Genomic DNA, 26,419 nt, shown 5'->3' with positions numbered 1-26,419 from the left:
CTGTGGTGTGTCTACATCCCACTTTCTTGAAAGCAGACATATTGTTAACATCCTGTGTTTACAAATTAGCTCATCTGTCGTGGCAGCTGAAACAGGGGAGAGGTGAAATTACAACTTGTGATTAGTCACAGATGAGGGGGATTGGACAGGCTACACTCTCTGAATACATATAGGGTGCATTTTTCTCTGTTTTCATTTTATCTTGTGCAAGAGTTCAGGCCCACTTTAAGCCTCGTATGCACACTTGCCTAAAGTTGGCTGAGATGGCCGATAACGGGCACTTCAGACGATACTCAGGTGTGTGGAATCCCCCCCCCCCCCCCGATCCCTGACAGACTCACCCCCAGCAACATTCTCACCCTAGAGCTCATTCTCTGAAAATGAGCAGAGAAGTGTCTGGCATTGATTCCCGACGTTTGGCAAACCTGTTGTGTTTTGACCCCCGCAGGGGGACACAGAGGTGCCGCACTTAGTGCCAGGATACAACGGGTAGAAATGTGGCATTTACGTGAATGATAGTAAAAGCCAGTACCAATTTTTACAAAGCACTGTCCATTCATTTGAATGGACATCGCTTGAGGAACAAGTGTCGTGACCGTTGTTTAACCACTTCCCAACTGAGGGGTTTTACCCCCTGACCACCAGAGCAATTTTCACCTTTCAGCGCTCCTTCCACTCATTCGTCTATAATTTTATCATTACTTATCGCAATGAAATGAACTATATCTTGTTTTTTTCGCCACCAATTAGGCTTTCTTTAGGTGGGACATTATGCCAAGAATAATTTTATTCTAAATGTGTTTTAATGGGAAAATAGGAAAAAATGTGGGAAAAAATGTATTACTTTTCAGTTTTCGGCCATTATAGTTTTTAAATAATGCATGCTACTGTAATTAAAACCCATTAAATGTATATGCCTATTTATCCCGGTTATAAAACCGTTTAAATTATGTCCCTATCACAATGTTTGCCGCCAATATTTTAGTTGGAAATAAAGGTGCATTTTTTTCAGTTTTGCATCCATCCCTAATTACAAGCCCATAGTTTATAAAGTAACAGTGTTATACCCTCTTGACATAAATATTTAAAAAGTTCAGTCCCTAAGGTAACTATTTATGTATTTTTTTTAAATTGTAAATTTTTTATTTATTTTTTAATTACAAAAAAAAAAATTGGGGAGTGTGGGAGGTAAGGAGTTAATTTTTTGTGTAAAACAAGGTTATTTGTGTGTAAAAAATGGTTAGGGTGTAGTTTTACTATTTGGCCACAAGATGGCAACATTACAAATTTGTTTCATGCGACCTGCAAGCGTCCTTCCGGACGCTTGCAGGAAGTAGAAAGAGGCTGAGACTTTGTTATTTTTTCACAATGATCGCGCTGCTCAGCCGAGCGGCAGCAGATCATTGAGGGGCTGAGATCAACGAACGGGAATGGATTTTCCCGTTCGTTGATCTCTGGGCGAGCGGGCGGCGGCGTGTTTACGAGCGGGAGCGCGGACAGCGGCGAGAGTGCGCAGAGTACGGATTTCTCCGTCCCTGGGGGTGAAAGGATGGAAAAAGGGGCGGAGAAATCCGTACGTGCGGGGGTAAAGTGGTTAAAGTGAACCTCCAGACTAAAAATCTACTCAGCAGCACTGAAAAGGCTTGGTGTTTCTTTAACAAATAGTTTTACGGCATCAGAACTTTGTTTTTCTTACCAAAGTCTCATTTTTAGCTGCACAGAAGCTAAGCTCCACCCTATCAAAGAAAACTGCCCAGGCATATTTCCCCTGAAGCTGTGCAAAGCATGATGGGATTTCTGATGTTGGTGTTCTGGTTGCTTAGCAACTGGGAGGGGTGATCAGGACACAGGACAGTTGGAACTGTGTCTCATGCTCCCTGTCATCTCCTTTCAACCAAAAAGATGTCTGTCCTCATGAAATCACAAACATTTGCCTGTTCTTTTAAAACAGGGAGGGTAAGAGATTATATTTCCTATCTATTTTAATTAACACAACTAATGTAACTTAATGACAGTATGTGTAACTATTGGTGTACCACACAGATGTCTGATTATTTGTGATCTGCAGAATCACCAATAATACAGACGTTATACCTGATTATGTGGTGATCTGCAGTATCACCAATAATACAAGTATAGCAAATGACCAACAAGGTATGTAATGTTTGGTGCAACAGTAACAGAATGAGTAGCAGAACGTCACCAGAGGAGCTGGTGGGTATAGAGTATAGAAAGTGATAATTAGCAAAACCCCACCAGAGGGGCTGGTGGGTATTATTAGAACACAGTAACTGATTAGTAGACTTCACCTCGCCAGAGGAGCTGGCGATTACTAACAGTGAATGGTAACTGACAGTTTGGCTTTACCTCACCAGAGGACCTGGTGGGTTCTGTCAGAATAGAACCTCACCAGTGACAAGGGCTCACTGGTGAGTAGAGAGGTCAGACAGGCAAGGTCAGTAACGAGCGGGCAGACACAGTACAGAATCGACAGGCAAGAGAATGGTAAGGTATCAGGCAGGGTTCAGTAACAGAGTCAGATAGGCAGAAGTACAGGAACGGTAATCAAAGAGCAAAGTCAGATGGTAGCAAGGGTCATACACAATAAATCAATATCCAGTATAATAATATCCTAGTCTTGTGTGAAATCCCCGGTTTCCTCCCAGATCAAAGCACACCGGATACTATCTAAGGTCTGAGCGCTAGCACATAAGTATTCGCACCAGCAGACAAGTTGCGAGTGAGCAGCGAAGGCTTTTGAAGCAGAGGAGACCAAACGGCTGCGCCCACTCCAATCAGCCAATCCGGAGCGCCGTGAGTCACCTCTGACGTCAACTAACCAGCCGGTCAGCTGACGCGCCTCCTCCCCGCATAAAGGTCCTGTCTCCGCGCGCGCGCCATACAGCAGCTCCATGTGTACAAGACAGACCCGTCCTCGGTGTGCTAGACGCTAGAGGTACGAGCAAGGCCCCTGAGTGACAAGGCAAGGCGGCTGAGGAGACACCCTGCGTGCCCGCAGCTGCCGTCTTTACGGATGTTACAGTATGTTTGTTTAGGCTGAAGTTCCTCTTTAATGCTAGTTGAACGCCATTGGGAACCGGTCGAAAGGGATATGGTGGCTGCCATATTTATTTCCTTTTAAGCAATACCAGTTGCCTGGCTATCCTGCTGCTCCTCTGCCTCTACTTTTAGCCATAGACCCTGAACAAGATGTTGCGAACATAGAATTTTCTGCAAATGTTTGCGAACAGGCAAATCTAGCGAACTGCCATAGACTTCAATGGACAGGCAAATTTTAAAACCTACAAAGACTATTTCTGGCCTCAAAAGTGATGAAAAAGTTGTTTAAAGGGGTCTAACACCTGGACTGTGACAAGCCAGAGAGGGATCCATGCCAAAAGTCCCACCAAAAATTACAGAGTTGACTAAGTCGGGTTTTAATCACTAGAGGGCAGAAATCACATTATGCACAGCTCTGGGTGTCAGTGGGCTGTGGAGTGTCACACACAGAGAGATACAATAGTACTATCAGAATGCAGTGAAATAAAAATGCACAGGAGTGGTATTGTGTCTGCAACTTAATGAGGCAACAGCAGTAGTGTGCACACAACACAGGAGACTGATGTGCTAACCCTCAAAAGGCTGTTTGTGGGGCTTTCACAGCAAGTGAGGAACAAGAACACAGGCCTAGCTAATGCTTTCCCTACCTATCTGCAGCAAGTATGTCCCTGCTCTCACTAACAGTCAGCAGCCAGCAGAGAATAAATCCACTATGGCCACCATAAGTGCTTTTTGATAGGAGGGTGGGGGGTCCAGAAAGGGGTGCTAGCTGATTGGCTGCCATGTGTCTGCTGACTGTGAGGTAAGGGGTCAAAGTTTAGCTCAATGATAATGTATAAGGGCCGAATCGAACACACCAAATGTTCGCTGGCCAATGGCCCATATGCAATTAGCTTTATCTCCTGAGTTCTCTCCTAGTTAATATTTTCAAACTTGTCAATAAACCACCAGCAAGTAAGAACACACTCAAAATTATTTTGATAGTACTTTTTCACCTACTTTTTGGAACTTTTTCCATTGCAAAGTGATAAATTTTATTTTAAATCGAAAATGAAAAATTATCTCCTAGGAGAAAACTAAGGAGAAAAAGTTAATTGTATATGGCCCAATGTGTTTTGCACTTGGATCTACATTTTGAGGGCAATCTTGATGTGAGGAGAAACAGCAGTATGCCAATTATATGGTCAAACTGGAATTTCTGTGGACAGACAAATGAATTATACGATTGTTCACACAGCTGAGATAGTTTAATTAGCAGGCCTCAGCACCGAGACGATTTCAGATTGAAATCGGATCACTGAACTCGGCTATCTTAGACTACACCTGTCTCATCTGATATCTCCGCAGCTATCATCTCTCTCTTTCTGGGTCAGCTGCTGATCCTCACGCTGCCACTCTGAACTCCACAGTTCTTGCAGCTGGCAGAGAACTCCCAGCTCGCTCTGCACGGTTTGTATCAGTTCCATAAGCAGGGAATTCCCTCTGTAAGTGGCCTCTGATCTGTACAGATAAAGCTAAAGTCTCAGATGAGATTGGAAGGGTTATTTTTAAAGACTGTCCTGTGCAACTATATTCATTGGTACACCAAACATCAGTAAGACAAGAAAAGGCAAATAACATTTATATTGTGCTTTTCTCCTGGTGGACTCAAAGCGCCAGAGCCACGGCTGGATTTTAGGCAAGGCCACAGAGGCCACGGCCTAGTGCACCAGAAAGCAAGGGGCGGGCAGCAGGCTGGCACACTCCAGTAGTTAAACTGTCAAATGTGTGGACCACAGCAGCAAGTGCCTGCTACAAACTCTGCTACAAACACTCTCCTAGATCCGGGCCTGCTTCGTCCCCAGAGTATGCACATGATCATGGCAGGGGGCTACAGACAGCTAGGTCTGGGAGGAAGGGGCAGCCAACAGGGACTACATATTCTTCGTTTTCAAGGTGATTAGATGGTTCGATAGATAAAATTCCGACATGTCCGATCTCCCTTTCGATCCTTTTGCCGCTCGATTTCTGATAGAAGTGAATGGAAAAAGATAAGAAAAACGAGCGGAAGATAAGAGAATTGACTGCAGAATTGAGCGGCAAAAACTATAGTTAGCAGAATCGAGAGCCAGAAACGAACTGTGTATTCCCAGCATTACTGTGTGTGACCTGAGCTGTCAATTTTACCACTGACCGCTCTTTGGGACCGACTCCACCCTCCACCCAGCTCCAGCCTATCAGAGCTGTGAAAAGGCAGGAAAGTTTGTTGTGTCCCGTCATATGTGACTCAGCGCTTCTGAGGCTGACAGATAGGTCAGAGAAACTCCAGAGTGTAGGCACAGAGAGAGTGACCTCCCTAAAGAAGAATAAATTAAAACACTGTGCCCACTGCCTGATGGGAGACTGACCAGGGGCTTGGAGCTACAGCAGATGAGGAGAGTAGTAAGACAAGGATATTTCCACATTGTGTGGCTTAAGGTGGTCTGAAAGCCAGCATTCCTACTTTGCTCTAAAAGATTCCTTGCAGCTTGAAAGCTACTATCCCAGAATTTTTTTTTAGCAGAACATCACTGAAATGGTTAAACAAAAGCACTAGTCCTGCTATTTAGCTTCAATCCACATCCAAACTGTAGATAACAGTATCTTTGTTTACATTTGCAATCTTGTTACAATTGTGTGTAAACACAGTCTAACAAGTGAAGGAGCTCTCTGTGCTTCAGACACACACACACAGTTCAGAAAAGCTCCTTAGAAGATGTTAATATATAATAAAAAGCAGTTTGAATAAATGCAATGCCAGCTTTTGGGGTACAATAAACGACACTTTGGAAACTTGTAGCCTCCTCTTTCATATGTAGCAACATCTCTTTCATGTCCAGGTGTCCCCTTAGGCAATATTTTACTATCAAAGTGTAAAACATCCCTATCAAATACCGCTATTTTACTATGGCTAAACCTAACCCTACTCTCACACAGAACTCTCAGTCCCCCCCCCCCCCCCCCCGACACCTAACTCTATCAACTCCCCCACATAAACTATCTACCTAATGCCACCCCCCCACACACAAACTAACGCCTGACCCTGACTCCCCCCCCCCCCCCAACTACCTGTCTGAAGCCTAACCCTATCCTCCTGCCCCTGTGCCAACCCCGCCGCAAGAGAAAAAAAATGTAAGTTCTCGGGGACCCCCATAGGCGGCTATAGAAATATCATCATTGAATCGTAATTTGGGTGCCCGATAATTTATCGTGCGACCAAATTACGGCACAATGGCTATATTTCCATAGGCGCCTTTGCCAGCACCCAAACTTCCAGCACTAGTGGGTGACACAATTTGGCTGCCTCTGACATGGGTAGCTGCTGTATTTCCAGGAACTGTTTTCTACTGTATTGTGTTATGCTTGGTACACATAATGCTATCTTCCTGTCAGATTGGGTTGATCGATAACATCTGGCATGTCTGATATGCTCCTGATCAAGAAAGGGATCGGTTTTGTGCAGTACTGATTGGACATGCCGGAAATTATCGATTGACCTATTGATGCGATAAGAAAATTGCATTGTGTGTATCAGCCTTAAAAAAAGAGGACCTGAAGTCAGAACTTCCTCTCTGCTCTAAAAGATAGGCAACAGCATAATAACCTTTAAAGAAAAAAATATATTTGTTACAGCTGATACAAACCCTGCAATAAATCTGCACTGTTTCTACTTCCTGCTTTCATGGAAGCAGACATATTGTTAACATCCTGTGCTTTCAAATGAGCTTACCTGCCACGGCAGTCAGGTGACACACGGGAGAGATCAAATTGCAACTTATAATTAGGCACAGATGAGGGGGAATTAGACAGGCTAAACTCTCTAAATACATACAGTGTGCATCTCTCTCTGGCTGGGTGCACACTTGTCAGTGAGTAAAAGGTTGCGTTCTCTGTCATGTGGGTTTTTTGTGCGTTTGCGGGTTTTTTCCTGCACATGCGTTTTTCTTGCGTTTTGCAAATAATGTGCGCTGCCGCTCGCGTCATCGGAAGCTTACTGCGCAGGCGCAGTACAAAGCTTTCTTGTACTGCGCCTGCGCAGTAAGCTTCTGATGACGCGCAGCCGCAGTTGGATGGGATGCCACGTTAGACCGGGACCGGCCGCAAGGAACGGCAGATCGTTGAAGGGCGGCGTGGGACATTACAGCTACAGGGGGCTGATAGAAGCATCAGGGAAGTGTCAGATTTTATTTTCAACCCCCCCCCCCCCCCCCAGATTACCCTTTAAAGGAGTCATCAGGCAAATGAAAGGAAAGCTGATTTACTTACCTGGGGCTTTCTCCAGCCCCTTTGCAGCTGTCTGGCACACTCTGACTGCTCTGTATGCAGCCGCCGGTCCGTGGTCCCCACCTGTGTGCAGCACCGCTGTTAGTCAAGCCCACATTGTCCGCTGTGCACTGCGCAGGCGAGGTTGTCCTCTGCATCATGCGGGGCACCCTGGGCCAGCAGCTGCGAACAAAGCCATCAGCATGGGACAGACAGCTGCAAAGGGGCTGGAGAATCCCCAGGTAAGTAAATCAGCTTTCCTTTGCCTGATGACTCCTTTTAACATACCTCCCAATTTTTTGAGATGAGAAAGAGGGACACTTAAGCCACGCCCCTGATCACGCCCGTTACGCCCCTAGTTATGCATACCATAAAGATTTCATGAGAAAAATATGTTGCTTTATAATTCAAACCCCACTGGTCCTCTCTATCCTGGTTTGTTTTCCTTCATATTAACATTTTAAAATTAGTAATATATCAATTTAAAGGATGGGAATACAGTTTAGAGTCAAACACATTTTTTAGCAGAGAAAACTATTTACATAGAAAGAGGGACAAAGTCCTGAAAGAGGGACAAATGAGGAGGAAAGAGGGAGGAAAGAGGGACAGGGCTCCCAAAGAGGGACTGTCCCTCTAAAAGAGGGACAGTTGTGAGCTATGCTTTTAAGCACTGATATAATTGTTTTATAACTGTTACTTCCTTACAAAATGAAATCCTGTACTGCATAAATAAAACACACACACAGCTTATCAGGACTTGTACAGCTGAACTCAGAAGGGGGACTCTGTCTGAACTGGAGGAAGTGCATTTCTGTGTGTATGTGTACAGTTACAGTACAAGGACATGGGCTTCACGGCCAGAGTACAAGCCAGAGGCAGATCAGCCAATCACACCCTCTGAGGGGTAACTCAGCCAATGGCAGGCGGGCAGGGGAGGGCTGTAGAAGCAGGAAGTGATTCATGCACATGCAGCTCTGTTTTTCACTGCGGGGCTGAGCATTGTGCACATTGCAGGTAATGGTATTACTGATCTCCGCTCTGCACAGAGGAGAGGGGTGGCTGTAGGGGGCACGGGGCTGTGGCAGTAACAGGGGGCGCAGGGCTCTCTCCATGGTGGAATGTGACATAGACAGGGGGCTGCAGAGGGGACACTGGGCTCTGCAGAGGGGAGTATGACATCCAGAGGAACACTGGGCTCTGCAGAGGGGAGTATGACGTCCAGAGGGAACACTGGGGTCTGCAGAGGGGAGTATGACGTCCAGAGGGGACACTGGGCTCTGCAGAGGGGAGTATGACGTCCAGAGGGGACACTGGGCTCTGCAGAGGGGAGTATGACATCCAGAGGGGGCACTGGGCTCTGCAGAGGGGAATGCAACATCCAGAGGGGACACTGGGCTCTGCAGAGGGGAGTATGACGTCCAGAGGGGACACTGGGCTCTGCAGAGGGGAGTATAACGTCCAGAGGGGACACTGGGCTCTGCAGAGGGTAATATGACATCCAGAGGGGACACTGGGCTCTGCAGAGGGGAGTATGACATCCGGAGGGGACACTGGGCTCTGCACAGGGTAATATGACATCCGGAGGGGACACTGGGCTCTGCAGAGGGGAATATGACATCCAGAGGGGACACTGGGCTCTGCAGAGGGGAGTATGACGTCCAGAGGGGACACTGGGCTCTGCAGAGGGTAATATGACATCCGGAGGGGACACTGGGCTCTGCAGAGGGGAGTATGACGTCCAGAGGGGACACTGGGCTCTGCAGAGGGGAGTATGACGTCCAGAGGGGACACTGGGCTCTGCAGAGGGGAATGCAACATCCAGAGGGGACACTGGGCTCTGCAGAGGGGAATATGACATCCAGAGGGGACACTGGGCTCTGCAGAGGGGGAGTATGACATCCAGAGGGGACACTGGGCTCTGCAGAGGGGAATATGACATCCAGAGGGGACACTGGGCTCTGCAGAGGGGAATGGGACGTCCAGAGGGGACACTGGGCTCTGCAGAGGGGAGTATGACATCCACAGGGGACACTGGGCTCTGCAGAGGGGAGTATGACATCCAGAGGGGACACTGGGCTCTGCAGAGGGGAGTATGACATCTAGATGGGACACTGGGCTCTGCAGAGCGGAATATGACGTCCAGAGGGGACACTGGGCTCTGCAGAGGGGAATATGACATCCAGAGGGGACACTGGGCTCTGCAGAGGGGAGTATGACGTCCAGAGGGGACACTGGGCTCTGCAGAGGGGAGTATGACGTCCAGAGGGGACACTGGGCTCTGCAGAGGGGAGTATGACGTCCAGAGGGGACACTGGGCTCTGCAGAGGGTAATATGACATCCAGAGGGGACACTGGGCTCTGCAGAGCGGAATATGACATCCAGAGGGGACACTGGGCTCTGCAGAGGGGAATATGACATCCAGAGGGGACACTGGGCTCTGCAGAGGGGAGTATGACATCTAGATGGGACACTGGGCTCTGCAGAGCGGAATATGACGTCCAGAGGGGACACTGGGCTCTGCAGAGGGGAATATGACATCCAGAATGGACACTGGGCTCTGCAGAGGGGAATGTGACATCCAGAGGGGACACTGGGCTCTGCAGAGGGGAATGTGACATCCAGAGGGGACACTGGGCTCTGCAGAGCGGAATATGACATCCAGAGGGGACACTGGGCTCTGCAGAGGGAAATATGACATCCAGAGGGGACACTGGGCTCTGCAGAGGGGAATATGACATCCAGAGGGGACACTGGGCTCTGCAGAGGGGAATGTGACATCCAGAGGGGACACTGGGCTCTGCAGAGGGGAATGGGACATCCAGAGGGGACACTGGGCTCTGCAGAGGGGAGTATGACGTCCAGAGGGGACACTGGGCTCTGCAGAGGGGAGTATGACGTCCAGAGGGGACACTGGGCTCTGCAGAGGGGAATATGACATCCAGAGGGGACACTGGGCTCTGCAGAGGGGAGTATGACGTCCAGAGGGGACACTGGGCTCTGCAGAGGGGAGTATGACGTCCAGAGGGGACACTGGGCTCTGCAGAGGGGAGTATGACGTCCAGAGGGGACACTGGGCTCTGCAGAGCGGAATATGACATCCAGAGGGGACACTGGGCTCTGCAGAGGGGAGTATGACGTCCAGAGGGGACACTGGGCTCTGCAGAGGGGAGTATGACGTCCAGAGGGGACACTGGGCTCTGCAGAGGGGAGTATGACGTCCAGAGGGGACACTGGGCTCTGCAGAGGGGAGTATGACGTCCAGAGGGGACACTGGGCTCTGCAGAGGGGAGTATGACGTCCAGAGGGGATACTGGGCTCTGCAGAGGGGAATATGACATCCAGAGGGGACACTGGGCTCTGCAGAGGGGAGTATGACATCTAGAGGGGACACTGGGGTCTGCAGAGGGGAATGGGACATCCAGAGGGGACACTGGGCTCTGCAGAGGGGAGTATGACGTCCAGAGGGGACACTGGGCTCTGCAGAGGGGAATATGACATCCAGAATGGACACTGGGCTCTGCAGAGGGGAATGTGACATCCAGAGGGGACACTGGGCTCTGCAGAGGGGAATGTGACATCCAGAGGGGACACTGGGCTCTGCAGAGCGGAATATGACATCCAGAGGGGACACTGGGCTCTGCAGAGGGAAATATGACATCCAGAGGAACACTGGGCTCTGCAGAGGGGAATATGACATCCAGAGGGGACACTGGGCTCTGCAGAGGGGAATGTGACATCCAGAGGGGACACTGGGCTCTGCAGAGGGGAATGGGACATCCAGAGGGGACACTGGGCTCTGCAGAGGGGAGTATGACGTCCAGAGGGGACACTGGGCTCTGCAGAGGGGCGTATGACGTCCAGAGGGGACACTGGGCTCTGCAGAGGGGAATATGACATCCAGAGGGGACACTGGGCTCTGCAGAGGGGAGTATGACGTCCAGAGGGGACACTGGGCTCTGCAGAGGGGAGTATGACGTCCAGAGGGGACACTGGGCTCTGCAGAGGGGAGTATGACATCCAGAGGGGACACTGGGCTCTGCAGAGGGGAGTATGACGTCCAGAGGGGACACTGGGCTCTGCAGAGGGGAGTATGACGTCCAGAGGGGATACTGGGCTCTGCAGAGGGGAGTATGACATCTAGAGGGGACACTGGGGTCTGCAGAGGGGAATGGGACATCCAGAGGGGACACTGGGCTCTGCAGAGGGGAGTATGACATCTAGAGGGGACACTGGGCTCTGCAGAGGGGAGTATGACGTCCAGAGGGGACACTGGGCTCTGCAGAGGGGAATATGACATCCAGAATGGACACTGGGCTCTGCAGAGGGGAATGTGACATCCAGAGGGGACACTGGGCTCTGCAGAGGGGAATGTGACATCCAGAGGGGACACTGGGCTCTGCAGAGCGGAATATGACATCCAGAGGGGACACTGGGCTCTGCAGAGGGAAATATGACATCCAGAGGGGACACTGGGCTCTGCAGAGGGGAATATGACATCCAGAGGGGACACTGGGCTCTGCAGAGGGGAATGTGACATCCAGAGGGGACACTGGGCTCTGCAGAGGGGAATGGGACATCCAGAGGGGACACTGGGCTCTGCAGAGGGGAGTATGACGTCCAGAGGGGACACTGGGCTCTGCAGAGGGGAGTATGACGTCCAGAGGGGACACTGGGCTCTGCAGAGGGGAATATGACATCCAGAGGGGACACTGGGCTCTGCAGAGGGGAGTATGACGTCCAGAGGGGACACTGGGCTCTGCAGAGGGGAGTATGACGTCCAGAGGGGACACTGGGCTCTGCAGAGGGGAGTATGACATCCAGAGGGGACACTGGGCTCTGCAGAGGGGAGTATGACGTCCAGAGGGGACACTGGGCTCTGCAGAGGGGAGTATGACGTCCAGAGGGGACACTGGGCTCTGCAGAGGGGAGTATGACGTCCAGAGGGGACACTGGGCTCTGCAGAGGGGAGTATGACGTCCAGAGGGGACACTGGGCTCTGCAGAGGGGAGTATGACGTCCAGAGGGGACACTGGGCTCTGCAGAGGGGAGTATGACGTCCAGAGGGGACACTGGGCTCTGCAGAGGGGAGTATGACGTCCAGAGGGGACACTGGGCTCTGCAGAGGGGAGTATGACGTCCAGAGGGGATACTGGGCTCTGCAGAGGGGAATATGACATCCAGAGGGGACACTGGGCTCTGCAGAGGGGAGTATGACATCTAGAGGGGACACTGGGGTCTGCAGAGGGGAATGGGACATCCAGAGGGGACACTGGGCTCTGCAGAGGGGAGTATGACGTCCAGAGGGGACACTGGGCTCTGCAGAGGGGAGTATGACGTCCAGAGGGGACACTGGGCTCTGCAGAGGGGAGTATGACGTCCAGAGGGGACACTGGGCTCTGCAGAGGGGAGTATGACGTCCAGAGGGGATACTGGGCTCTGCAGAGGGGAATATGACATCCAGAGGGGACACTGGGCTCTGCAGAGGGGAGTATGACATCTAGAGGGGACACTGGGCTCTGCAGAGGGGAATGCAACATCCAGAGGGGACACTGGGCTCTGCAGAGGGGAATATGACGTCCAGAGGGGACACTGGGGTCTGCAGAGGGGAATGGGACGTCCAGAGGGGACACTGGGCTCTGCAGAGGGGAGTATGATGTCCAGAGGGGACACTGGGCTCTGCAGAGGGGAGTATGACGTCCAGAGGGGACACTGGGCTCTGCAGAGGGGAGTATGACGTCCAGAGGGGATACTGGGCTCTGCAGAGGGGAATATGACATCCAGAGGGGACACTGGGCTCTGCAGAGGGGAGTATGACATCTAGAGGGGACACTGGGGTCTGCAGAGGGGAATGGGACGTCCAGAGGGGACACTGGGCTCTGCAGAGGGGAGTATGACGTCCAGAGGGGACACTGGGGTCTGCAGAGGGGAATGTGACGTCCAGAGGGGACACTGGGCTCTGCAGAGGGGAGTATGACGTCCAGAGGGGACACTGGGCCCTGCAGAGGGGAGTGTGACATCCAGAGGGGACACTGGGCTCTGCAGAGGAGAATAGGATTTAATACATGACTATATGGCACTGACATCTTCCACAGTGCTTTAGACCGTATATTGTTTTGTCTTTCGCTGTCAATAACATCTCTGTATGTGGAAACTGAAGAGCTTGGAGAAAACCCAACTCAAAAAATGAGAGTACTTACAAACTTCAAGCATATAGTACCCTGGTTCAAAATTGAACCGGGGATCCAGTTCTGCAAGGTAGAGAGTGCTATCCACTACACACCACCCGCCACATACATACTTCTGGTGCAGAGGGGGCAAAGAAAAAAAAAAGAATGAAGACCATGATTAGATCGAAGCAAATAAAAGCAGCGGTGGAGATTTCGGCCATAATGGGAATTACAGCTAAAACGGCGCTCAGTCAGTAATTTGGGCGCTGTCAAAAAATGGAGCCCAAATCACTATAAATCCAGCGTAATTCGGCAGTCAGCAATAGCTGGAAGCCGAATTATGTCTATCCTGGAGGGTACGGTGACCTGGAGGGGGAATAGTAATTAATGCCTCCAAGCAGGAGCAGGGTGAGTCGTTTTTCAGCTTTACCCTGCACCCAAATTTCCTGCCGGCTTAATTATAGGTACGCAGCTAGATTACCTTTTCAGAAGTGTCCTGGTGCTGTTCCTTGTCCTCCAGGTTACCTGTACTCTTCATATTCAACGGGATCCGCCAGGTGAATACTAAGAATAGCAAACTCCCCGTAATGGGCCTGCGCAGTTCAGAGTAGCTTAGCATCGCTCAGGAGAACTTTTGGTGCGGGAGTTACGAGGACTGGGGAACGGAGGGGATCCTGAGGACGGAGCAGTGCTTTTCAGTGCAGGAAGATTTGGGCGCAGCCGGCGCCAACATAGACTGTAATAGGAATTACATACTCAGTGAGTAACGTTGGCGTCGTCAGAGGACGGAGCTGAAGTTGTTTTAAAACACAATAATTCCCCACCATCCATGGCGGCCTGGAGGGGGAATAGTAATTAACACGGCCGGGACTTGTGCAGCAGCAGGATAAGCCATATACCGGCTGTATCCTGCACCCAAGTCTTCCTGCGCCGATTTCAAATGTATGACCTGAGGACAGTAAGCATCCCTCTGAAAAGGTAATCTAGCCCACCATGGGCTTCGTTTAGTAGATTTTCCCCGGTTCAGGGGTACTTTTGAGCCCCTTTTTTGATCGTGTGGAAGGGGAGCATGCCGGCACATGACTGCACCGCAGGAATCCTTATTCATATGACCCGATGCCGTGGTGCGGCAACAGGGTCATAGGCACAGCGCCGCCTCCTGCTCAGTGACGTGCTCCCTGCTGGGCAGGAAGTGTGTCACTGGGATTCCCGTCCGTCCCACACATGTGCGTCATGTCGCTCAGCTCTTACCTCGGTCACACTTGCTGTGTTGCCCATTGACTTGCATTGCCGCATATTCCATGCGTTAGGCACATCATGTGCATTGGGAATGCGGCAATTGGGATTTTTCTGGGCACACTGCGTCACATCATGCAAAGTGTACAAGTCTCCATAGACTTGTATGGCCCTTGTGGCGGGGATGTGGCAGGGAAGTGTAATGCAGCACGCCAGTGGAAAAGGGGCCTAAAGCAAACCTGATGTGAGGAAACTCACTTCAGGTTACATAATATGTAGCAAGAAGGATCTAGATAGCAAAGATCCTTTCAAGTCCTCTGTCCTGTCGCTTCAGTGCCGTCTTCTGGTGAAGTTCTGCAATTGAAAGCTTCTTTGTCCCTCTTCAGCAGTCTTAGGAAGTATTCAAGTCTCCAAGTATTTCCAAAGACAAGTGTATCCGGACTCACGCATATGCAGTACAGACGTACCCTGGGACTTGAGTTCTTAAACTGTAAACTGTGCTGTGCTCTACAGACTAGTTCAAATAGATTTTAAGGTGTGCAGTATTATGTCCTGTACATTAGAGGGCATCCTAAGTCTCTGCCTGGACAGCCTATGCTCAGAAACAGATCTGAACACAGCAATATCAAAGTGATGTCCAATATAAGTGTTAAGGTGCAATTTAATTTACACAAGCCCACCTTGGAACACAACCATAGAGTAAACTCAGAAGAATTTGTATTCCTGAACTGGAATGTGTGTATTGAGATTCATATACTGCAGTGTTCGTTAATGTTTAAGATGGCCACAAATGTAACTAGCCAGCATGATTTTACAATTACAGCACTTTGAATATTGCATGGCACTCTCTCTTATAATTTAGCCTGCTTTTATTCTCAGGTAATGACGGTTATTTGTGAGTTTTTTGCATACATTTTGAAAGCTGAAGTACCCATTTTCTCTTTAGAGTATGAAATTACAGAAAATTATAGATAAGATGTCAAGATGTTCACTGGAGAGTGAAGAAATGTGATTGAAGATAATTTTTCATGATTGCTGTTCAACTTGGTTAAATTAGAAGTTAAGTCACAAGTACAAGCCGCATCGCCGGGGCCAGATTTATAACGTTACTGTTTGCTCTTAGGCCAATTTCATTGCACTGCCCTCCTTCCTGTATATGTCTTCATGTGCAGCAGCTTCCTTACTCCAATCACTGTATAACCCCCAATGTGCAGCACACCTCACTGCCCCTCCCACCCCATTACATGTGCAGCACACCCCATTACATGTGCAGCACACCCCTCTGCCCCTCCCACCCCATTACATGTGCAGCGCACCCCCCTGCCCCTCCCACCCCATTCCATGTTCAGCTCCTTCTGCTCCTCCTACCCCGTGTGCAGCACACCCCACTGCCCCTCCCACCCCATTCCATGTGCAGCACACTCCTCTGCCCCTCCTACCCCATTACATGTGCAGCACACTCCTCTGCCCCTTCCACCCCATTCTATGTGCAGCACACTCCTCTGCCCATCCCATTCCATGTGCAGCACACTCCTCTGCCCCTCCCACCCCATTCCATGTGCAGCACACTCCTCTGCCCCTCCCACCCCATTCCATGTGCAGCACACTGCCCCTCCTACCCCATTCCATGTGCAGCACACTCCTCTGCCCCTCCCACCCCATTCCATGTGCAGTACACTCCTCTGCCCCTCCCACCCCATTCCATGTGCAGCACACTGCCCCTCCTACCCCATTCCATGTGCTGCACACTCCTCTGCCCCTTCCACCCCATTCCATGTGCAGCACACTCCTCTGCCCACCCCATTCCTTGTGCAGCACACTCCTCTGCCCATCCCATTCCATGTGCAGCACACTCCTCTGCCCCTCCCACCCCATTCCATGTGCAGTACACTCCTCTGCCCCTCCCACCCCATTTCATGTGCAGTACACTCCTCTGCCCCTCCCACCCCATTCCATGTGCAGCACACCTCACTGCCCCTCCCACCCCATTCCATGTACAGCACACCCTTCTGCCCCTCCCACCCCATTCCATGTGCAGCACACCTCACTGCCCCTCCCACCCCATTCCATGTGCAGCACACTCCTCAGCCCCTCCCACCTCATTCCATGTACAGCACACCCATCTGCCCCCCATTCCATGTGCAGCACACCTCACTGCCCCTCCCACCTCATTCTATGTGCAGTACACCCTCTGCCCCTCCCACCCTGTTCCATGTGCAGCACACTCTTTTGCTTGTAAAATGTTTCCAAAAATATTATTTGAAAATAGCATAAAAAAAAGCTAGTCATGAAGCAGTTCTCCTTTGACTCTGTGTTATTTCTGTACATGGTGACAGCATGGCTCTGGCTGGCGTCCGAGTGCTGGAGTTGGCAGGACTGGCCCCGGCGCCCTTCTGTGGAATGATCCTTGCCGACTTTGGAGCCAAGGTGGTTCGGGTGGACAAAATCAACAGTACCATTGGAAGTGACACTATGGCGAGGGGGAAGAGATCAATAGCCCTGAACCTGAAGAATCCTGAAGGAGTGCGTGTGCTGAAGACATTGTGCAAGCAGTCAGATGTCCTCATAGAACCCTTCCGTCATGGTGAGCACCAGTCAGAGGGAGAGCATGGCTAAAAATGATCTTTATTATTATCACATATCCTCACTTAAAGGACCACTATCGGGAAAATTGTAAAGTTTAAAATACATGTGTACATGTACAAATAAGAAGTACATTTCTTCCAGAGTAAAATAAGCCATACATTACTTCCTCCCTACGTCCTCCAGGACGGCCCTCCTGAGATTGTGTCAGTCCCCCCTCCCAAATCGGAAACACCTTAAGAGAATTTAAATTATTAAGTATAAATCACACCTACTCACAATCTCCCCCAGTTTTTTGTCTGTAAGAAGCACCAGAGAAGATTGTTCCTTTCAGTAGGGGAGCCGGTGGGCACCTGCTGTATCGTTTGTTTTTCACTTTTTTGGAAGTATAATTTAGGCAGAGTACTGTTTTGCGGTCTAGAATAAGGAGTTAAGTAGGTGGTTACCTATTTTTCCTATTGGAATGAAGGGGATTGGAGAAGTTCCTTCTCGTCATTATACTTTCTTGCAGGCATGGCGGCGATGTTCGGAGACAGTGAGTCGTTTTCGGTCAGCCCGGAAGTGACGTAGGCTTCGCCTGATTGGCCGGAAGCACGCGTAATTTTTTAAGTATGGGCCGGGTCATGCGTACTGCGTACAGCGTCATGCGTACTGGGCGTGTAAGAAGGCCAGAAGTGTGCGGGTATTTTAAACCACGATGGCCACGCTACACACGCGGATGCCATGAGGGGGTCATGGAGCAGTCAAGTGGGCCGACCACAGAAGTTGAGAAGACTACTGCAGCTGGTGAGACTGAGCAGCCAGGGACACAACCAGCGGTAAGCAGACACATTGCAGTGTTTGTTACAGACTCCTTTCATACTTTGCTGGTACATGTTAGTAAGCTCTTGTGGTTTGTGTTGTGTTTGTTTTTACAGAAGCTCCTCTTTTGAGGATAAAAAGGCAGATATTTTGCTCAAGAGAGCATGGGACTCTTGGTAAATGGATTAGGTGTGCAGCGCCATCTTGAGATTGGCACAGCACATGCTGAGATTTTAGAGAGTCTCCCGGTTATTGTCAGATCAGTGGCATTTCTGGCTGATGCTGCGACGGAATTTCTCAGGGCAGCGGCTAAGACTTGCTGCCTTGATAAACTCGACTCGTAGAGTGATATTATGCAGGAGAACAGAGGCACCAAAAGGATAAAAGGAAGCTAAATGAGCTTAAAAAACAAATTCTTGGTAAATAGAGGAGGTAGTGGTGGACCCACCCCCTCCAAGTAGACACACAACGACTGTAGTAAAGACAGTCAATATATTTTATTTATGAGCTCCAAATATGCAACACGTTTCGCAGGTTTGATCCCGCTTCATCAGGCAATAACAACGGAGCCAATTATTTTGGATTTGATTTAGCATGGTTACAGGATAGAGTTCCTATCCACTCCTCCCCATCCCCCCCCCCCCATTTTGTAATTACCTTGGTACCCAGGGATCCAATCAGAGCGGGTGCTCTGCTGATTTCAGTAACGTCCCTTCTGCAAAAAAAATTTATTTGCCCTGTTCCGATTTCAGAACAGGGCAAGAGATTCTACTCCAGAGTGTTCCTGATCTGGGTAGATCTGGAGGATGCTTACCTTCATGTTTCCATCCACCCGTCCTGCCAAAAACTTTTGAGGTTTGCAGTCCAAACGGGGGATACGGTAATTGAATGGTTAATCGCACAGGCATACACCGCCTCTGCTAGACTGAAAAATGCATGCCCTGCATCCAAAACAAGTGCTAACATTTATTACACTAGGAGGAACTTTAGCTTCCAATATGGTTTGCATGCAAAGTATAATGTACTAGACACTTGCGCCACAGTGAGGCAAACCTCCGGGCAAGTGACCTAACCTAAATTTAAAACCTTGGGAGCAGCTAAGCAAAAAAAAATGTGTAACTTACATACATTTTGTTGAACAGCGAGGAGAACGCCAGCGCATACCACTAAAACTGCATCTGAAATGACCACCAGCTCATGTGTGCAGCACCTAAATAGACTTTCTGCACACTTCGCATTCAATTCAGATGCAAATCATATGCAAATCTGCTACTACTTATCATGCAAACAGGAAACTCAGGAGGAGGGGCTGGGAGCAGCTAACCTGATAGTTATATACTTTCAGAGTTAAGAAACAGTGGGGGAAAGGCTGCACATCCCTAAACACATGCTGCAATTGAATGGCCTGACCATGGGCCTGACTGTGAACCTCATTGCATCGTGGGAAATAACAGCTTTTCCCAACTGCCAAGAAAGCAGTATCTCCCTCTGTGCATAGAACTCCCTAAAACAAACTTTCCACAGTCATCACTTCTCAGGACTAAAGATGCCGACACCAGTGATTAAATGTTAGAATGTAAATCAGGGAGAGGAAAGATTTTACAATGGGCAAACACTCACTAAATATTATTATTATTATAGGTATTATAAATTTATAAAGCATCAACATATTCAGTGGCGCTGTATTTTCATTATTCATTGTTATTTTCACTACAGTTCCTCTTTAAAGAGAACCCGAGGTGGCATTGCATTATGCTAGTGGGGCACAGAGGCTGGTTGGGCACACTAACACCAGCCTCTGTTACCCCATCGTGTGCCTCAAAGACCCCCCTGCTCGCCGCTATACTCCCCGCAGTGCTGGCGACACGCAGCGCGTCGCCAGCACAATGTTTACCCTAGCGCTGTCTGTCAGCGCCGCTCCTCCGCATCGCCGCTACCCGCCCTCGTCCCTTCCCTCCAATCAGCGGGAGGGAAGGGACACGGGCGGGTAGCGGCGATGCGGAGGAGGCGGCGGAGCGGTGCTGACAGACAGCGCTAGGGTAAACATTGTGCTGGCGACGCGCTGCGTGTCGCCAGCACTGCGGGGGTATAGCGGCGAGCAGGGGGGTCTTTGAGGCACACGATGGGGCAACAGAGGCTGGTGTTAGTGTGCCCAACCAGCCTCTGTGCCCCACTAGCATAATGCAATGCCACCTCGGGTTCTCTTTAAGTGACGGCATGGACATTGCCAGTATGCACTTATAGGCCAATACAATAAAACCATCTGGCTTTGGTCACCCACGGCAACAAGACCCGTGTCATACCCTCCCCCCCCCCCCAAATAAACAGGGAGGAATAAAAGGGAGTCCCTGAGATACAAACAACCCACTGATCCTGTCGCATTTTGTAGCACACCCCCTTCCTGCACTCCCCCAGCTTAGTGTGTAAATGCAGAATATAGCACAGCAGAAGCTGTGCTCTCACCTGTCCGCCAGAGTTCAATGTGCATCCGCCTGTCTGTTCTCCTACCGCATGTAGCGTGATTACACATGATTAAGGTGCTAGCACTAGAGGGAGCCAGAGACAGACAGGATGGTCACACAGGCGTACAGCGCTGGACTCTGGCGGGGAGTTAAGAGTTTGGACGGAAACAGCGTGGAGGCCGACACCGGACAGGTAATGTATAAATGCACACACATTGCATACATTTATACATTGCTGCAGGGTTTCGTCATCTCGTCGCTTGTTCGCAATTCGGCCGCTGTATCGCCGCGCACCTGACCAACCAACTTCGGCCCGAAATTTTCCAGCAAGTGCGATCGACCGTGCGGCCAATTTCTGTCCCGAAATTAGTCGCTTGGTCAGTCGGGCTTGTACTTAGCAGCACCAATTTTCATCCGATTTGATTATAATAATCAAATTGGATGGTCGATTGGTTAGTTGGTCGGCAAATGTATGGGCCCCTTAAAAACTCCTTGCAGATAGTGCCCTCATTAGGCAGTTTAGCAAATAAGGGATTGCATACCTCAGTAGATCCTCTGATTCCAGGAAGGTTACTGTATCATAAGTTATAATGCAGCAAATGAACAGATAAGATAAGAGTCCATAGGTCCGAAGAGTTATATGTACTGTAGTAATTGTTTGCAGGTACGTTATCATTGAAACAAGAGTTCTATATAAGATTAGTCCATCTGAATCTGCACTTTGCGCATACTGTACTTTATTTCTGCAAACATGGTTTTATGAATGGACTGTTTATATTCATGATTGATAGAAGCAACAATTCTCATAATACTGTAGGGGTGATTTTACCTTGATTCTGTTCCTAATACAGCCTCTGAAATGTGACTATAGCGAAGGAGAAGCAATTCTGTTTAGCTCTGAGCTTCGGTGGCATAAACATCCCTTATCTGTAGGGAGCAAGCGTCTTCAGCCAAACACCTTTGTTGACCCCCCTGCTACGTTGGCTTGGTGCATGGCTGGGAAGCATAAGGCAGACACAGAGGGCTCCTAAAGGACCATGGGCTCAATTCTCTAACACAGTGGTCCTTAAACTACGGTCCACGGGCCGAATAGCGCCCCCCCCCCCCCCCCCCGAGGTTTTTTCACTGGCCTCCAAACACAAAATGTATAACTATGGTAATAGATCACAGTGATTGGCTGGCGGCGGGAGTGAGGGGGGAATGCAAAATAAATAAAAAAATAGGCACTTTTATTAAAATATTGATAAAAAAAACTAAACAATGCAGGAGGGATCAGACCCCACCAACAGAAAGCTCTGTTGGTGGGGAGAAAAGGGGGGGGAATCACTTGTGTGCTGACATGTGCGGCCCTGCAGCGAGGCCTTAAAGCTGCAGTAACCTAGTTCTTGAAAAATGGCCTGGTCTTTAGGGGGGTTTAACACTGCGGTCCTCAAGTGGTTAAAGTGCCCATACATTTATCAATTTTTTTTCCATTGAATTCCCTGAAGATTTGATCATGTTTTGCAGGGAGTCTATTCCCCAAAATGTCAGGTTCATTGACATTTGGTCTATTTTAACCAAAAATCTATCGGATGCCTTGAACAGACAAGTCGGAAGATCTAGGTGAATTAGGGGCGGGGCAGGATCAGCAGTAGATCGACTGCCTATAGCAAACATATTGAACAGTGCACCGATTGCAGTTTAATTGATTTTCAATAGATTACATGCTGGAATAAATTGAAAATTGATGTAATGTGTGTGTAAATACCTTCCTGAAACGCTTCCTTTCAGAAAGGAATCAATCATTTTATCAAGTCTGGTGGCAATCAGTGGCATAGCAATAGGGGATGCTGAGGCTGCAAATGCTTCAAGGCCCCTGGACAAGAGGGACCCTCTTTCCTCCATCTTATTAACTTTTCATTGGTGCTATGCTGGTAATGAACACCTCTATCATAGTTGCAATACTTAACCAGTGTTCTCCCCAGGCTCTTTTAGCCGGGTGCTCCACCCGGCTAGATTTGGTGACCACCCGGCTGTCATCTGCTCACCTCCTCCTATGCTGTAAGCAGAGTTGCCCTGCATTTTCATCTTGACCCACCCGGCTACTTTTTCATGCCACCCAGCTGGAAAAAAATTCTGGGGAGAACACTGTCTAACCTCCATGGCGGTACGCAGTTTCAGTTGCTGCGTTCGCGGGAGGGATTTTTAAAAATTAAAAGTGTTTTTTTTTTTTAATGTTAGCTAGCACTAGGCTAGCTAACTATGTGCCCAAGTCCCTCAGCACCAGGGCTGTGGAGTCGGAGTTGAAGTCGGAGTCGAGGAGTCGGGGCAATTTTGGGCACCCGGAGTTGGAGTCGGAGTCGTTGATTTCATAAACTGAGGAGTCGGAGTCAGGAGTCGGAGTCGGATGATTTTTGTACAAAATCCACAGCCCTGTTAAGTATTAGACTAAGGAGTCGGAGTCAAGAAGTCAGAGTCGGAGCCATTTTGGGCACCCGAAGTCGGAGTTGGAGTCGGAGTCGTGGTTTCATAGACTGAGGGGTCGGAGTTGGAGTCGGAAGATTTTTGTACCGACTCCACAGCCCTGCTCAGCACCTCTCTGACCCCCCCATCGCCGCCGGCTATATTTACCCGTCCATGATCCCGCGAGAGCCGCAGCTTCCCAATTAGCTTCACTCGTCGCTATGGCGACGATCGGACATGACGTCATGATGTCATGCGCAGTTCCGATCCTCCCCAAAGCAAAGCCGGTTACTGATTGGGAGGCTGCGCCATTGCAGGATCCCTGGGGGGTACGTATTCCAGCGGTGATCGGAGGAGACCGGAGGGACTTGGGGGACATAGTTAGCTAGCCTAGTGCTAGCTTAACAATATGCAACTAATTTTGTTTTAAAAAATCCTCCCGGGGCGATGTGATCTCCTGCGGCGGCTAGCCCGAGACTATGTCGGGCTTACCGCCAGGGAGGTTAAAGAGGAACTCCAGTGAAAATAATGTACACAAAAAAAAAGTGCTTCATTTTTACAATAATTATGTATAAATGATTTAGTCAGTGTTTTCCCATTGTAAGATCTTTCCTTTCCTTGATTTACATTCTGACATTTACCATATGGCGACATTTTTACTCCTGGCAGGTGATGTCAGTGGAAGGAGATGCTGCTTGCTTTTTTTTGCAGTTGGACCCAGCTGTAAGCAGCTGTTATTTCCCACAATGCAATGAGGTTCAAGGACAGGAAACTGTCAGGAGCATGGTCCTGACATCACACTGTGGGAGGGGTTTCACCACAATATCAGCCATACAGACCCCCCGATGATCAGTTTGTAAAAAGGAAAAGATTTCTCATGGGAAAGGGCGTATCAGCTACTGATTGGGATGAAGAGAGATATATGGAGGCTGTCCTGTTTATTTCCTTTTAATCAATACCAGTTGCCTGGCAGCCCTGCTGGTCTATTTCTCTGCAGTAGTATCTGAATAAAACCAGAAACAAGCATGCAGCTAGAATTGTCAGATCTGACTTTAAAGTCTGAACCACTGAAACACCTGATTTGCTGTATGCTTGTTCAGGGGCTATGGCTAATAGTATTAGAGGCAGAGGATCGGAAGGGCTGCCAGGCAACTGGTATTGATTAAAAGGAAATAAACAGGACAGCCTCCATATACCTCTCTCTTCAGTTCCCCTTTAAATACACCTCTCTGACACTGCAGCTGTCCCTATGTAAAACTTGCACTGGGACCCCAAGCTCCTTAGTTACACCACTGGTGGCAATCTATAAATGTATGGCCAACTTTACTTCCCCTGAATATTTTAACCACTTAAGGACAAGCAGGCATATTAAAACTTCCTGCTGGAGCCTCTTAACGGTTAACAGTTAAACAGCGCTGTGACCGCTGCTGCGTGTGCGCGTCATCACAACATAATTTCAGCCTTTTCATGTTTCCTACTTCTTTTTTGCTGTGTTTAATGTTTTGGAGCCAAACTGTAATTTTGAGTTTCATACTATTTTAAAGCTAATGGGAATCCGTACTAAATAAAAAAAGTCAGATACTCACCTAAGGAGAGGGAAGACTCGGGTCCTATTTAGCCTTCCCTCTCCTCTCCCGGTGTACCCGGTGCAGCGCTGGCTCCCCTGTTCAAATCCCCCACCGCAGGGACTTCGGAAGTCTTCGGGAGCTGAGTCCTCCCGAAGTCAGGCGGCTCCATACTGCACACGTGCAAGTGCGACATAGAGGGCGTTCGCGTGTGCGCAGTGTAGAGCGGCCCATCGGCCTCCCTTCGGCCGTGAAACAGCGGTATTTGACCGACACAGTCGAATACCGCTACAGGGGGGCGCCAGCGCAACAACGGGGACCGGGAGAGGAGAGGGGATGCTCTAGGGGACCCAGAGCCTCCCTCTCCTTAGGTGAGTATCTGACTTTTTTATTTCAGTATGGGTTCCCATTCACTTTAAAGGGAGTCTGAAGCCAAAACCAATCAAAAACAGATACTTACCTAAGGAGAGGGAAGGCTCTGGGCCCGCTATCTCCTCGTCCCGTCATTCTGGTGCTGGCTCCCCTGTTAGCAGTCTCCAACCCATGGGTTGAAGACTGCTTGCTCCATACTGCGCATGCGTGAGCGCCCTCTCTTGGGCACTCGCGTGTGGGCAGCAAAGAGCTGCATGTCTTCGGTAGCCTGAGTGCTCCTAAAGACTTCCAAAACCTCCCGCTGAGGGTGATTTGAACGGACGAGTCTGCCGGGGGATCGAGAGGATTAGGAAAGGAACGAGAAGGCTCTATAGGACCCAGAGCCTTCCCTCTCCTTAGATAAGTATCTGTTTTTTGTTTGTTTTTTATTGGTTTTTGCTTCAGATTCACTTTAAACTTTTAACCTCCTGAGCGGTATGGACGAGCTCAGCTCGTCCATCACCGCCGGAGGCTGCCGCTCAGGCCCTGCTGGGCCGATTTTCTTCAAATAAAGTGCAGCACACGCAGCCGGCACTTTGCCAGCCGCGTGTGCTGCCTGATCGCCGCCGCTCTGCGGCGATCCGCCGCGAGCAGCGGCGAAAGAGGGTCCCCCCAGCCGCCTGAGCCCAGCGTAGCCGGAACAAAAAGTTCCGGCCAGCGCTAAGGGCTGGATCGGAGGCGGCTGACGTCAGGACGTCGGCTGACGTCCATGACGTCACTCCGCTCGTCGCTATGGCGACGATCTAAGCAAAACAAGGAAGGCCGCTCATTGCGGCCTTCCTTGTTTATTCTGGGCGCCGGAGGCGATCGGAAGAACGCCTCCGGAGCGCCCTCTAGTGGGCTTTCATGCAGCCAACTTTCAGTTGGCTGCATGAAATAGTTTTTTTTTTATTAAAAAAAAACCCTCCCGCAGCCTCCCTGGCGATCTCAATAGAACGCCGGGGAGGTTAAAGGACCTCTGTTGCGAAAATCTTAAAATTTTAAATATATGCAGTGTTCTCCCCAGGCTCTTTTACCCGGGTGCTCCACCCGGCTAGTTTTGGTGAGCACCCAGCTGTCATCGGCTCATTTCCTCCTATGCTGTAAGCAGAGTTGTGCAGGGAAGCACTGACCCTGCAATCTCTCATCTCGCCCCACCCCGCTACTTTTTCATGCCACCCGGCTGGAAAAAATATTCTAAGGAAAACACTGTAAATGTAAACATAAAATTAAGACGTACATTTCTCCCAGAGTAAAATGAGCCATCAATTACTTTTCTTCTACGCTGCTGCCACTTACAGTAGGTAGTAGAAATCTGACAGGACTGACAGGTTTTGGACTAGCCCGTCTCCTCATGTTCAGAGGCATTTCTTTATTTTCAAAATGCACTTAGTGAATGGCAGTTGCTCCATCCAACTGCCAAAAAAGTGT

General features: G+C 49.6%; 1 protein-coding gene across 1 annotated transcript in view; it reads left to right on the top strand.

Annotated features, from left to right (window-relative positions):
- The first annotated feature begins 8,277 nt into the window (after positions 1 to 8,277).
- AMACR (alpha-methylacyl-CoA racemase) overlaps positions 8,278 to 26,419 on the top strand; it is a 97,804-nt gene continuing 79,662 nt past the window's right edge. Inside the window, exons 1-2 of the mRNA XM_068251249.1 lie at positions 8,278 to 8,355; positions 17,082 to 17,329. Of these exons, the coding sequence (XP_068107350.1) occupies positions 17,083 to 17,329 (247 nt within the window). The 5' untranslated portion in view covers positions 8,278 to 8,355; position 17,082. The remainder of the gene's footprint in view (positions 8,356 to 17,081; positions 17,330 to 26,419) is intronic.

The sequence above is a fragment of the Hyperolius riggenbachi genome, chromosome 1 (assembly GCF_040937935.1).
Source record: "Hyperolius riggenbachi isolate aHypRig1 chromosome 1, aHypRig1.pri, whole genome shotgun sequence".
Lineage (NCBI taxonomy): Eukaryota > Metazoa > Chordata > Amphibia > Anura > Hyperoliidae > Hyperolius > Hyperolius riggenbachi.
Note: the sequence above shows the minus strand (reverse complement) of the source record. Positions and strands in the feature narration are given on the sequence as shown.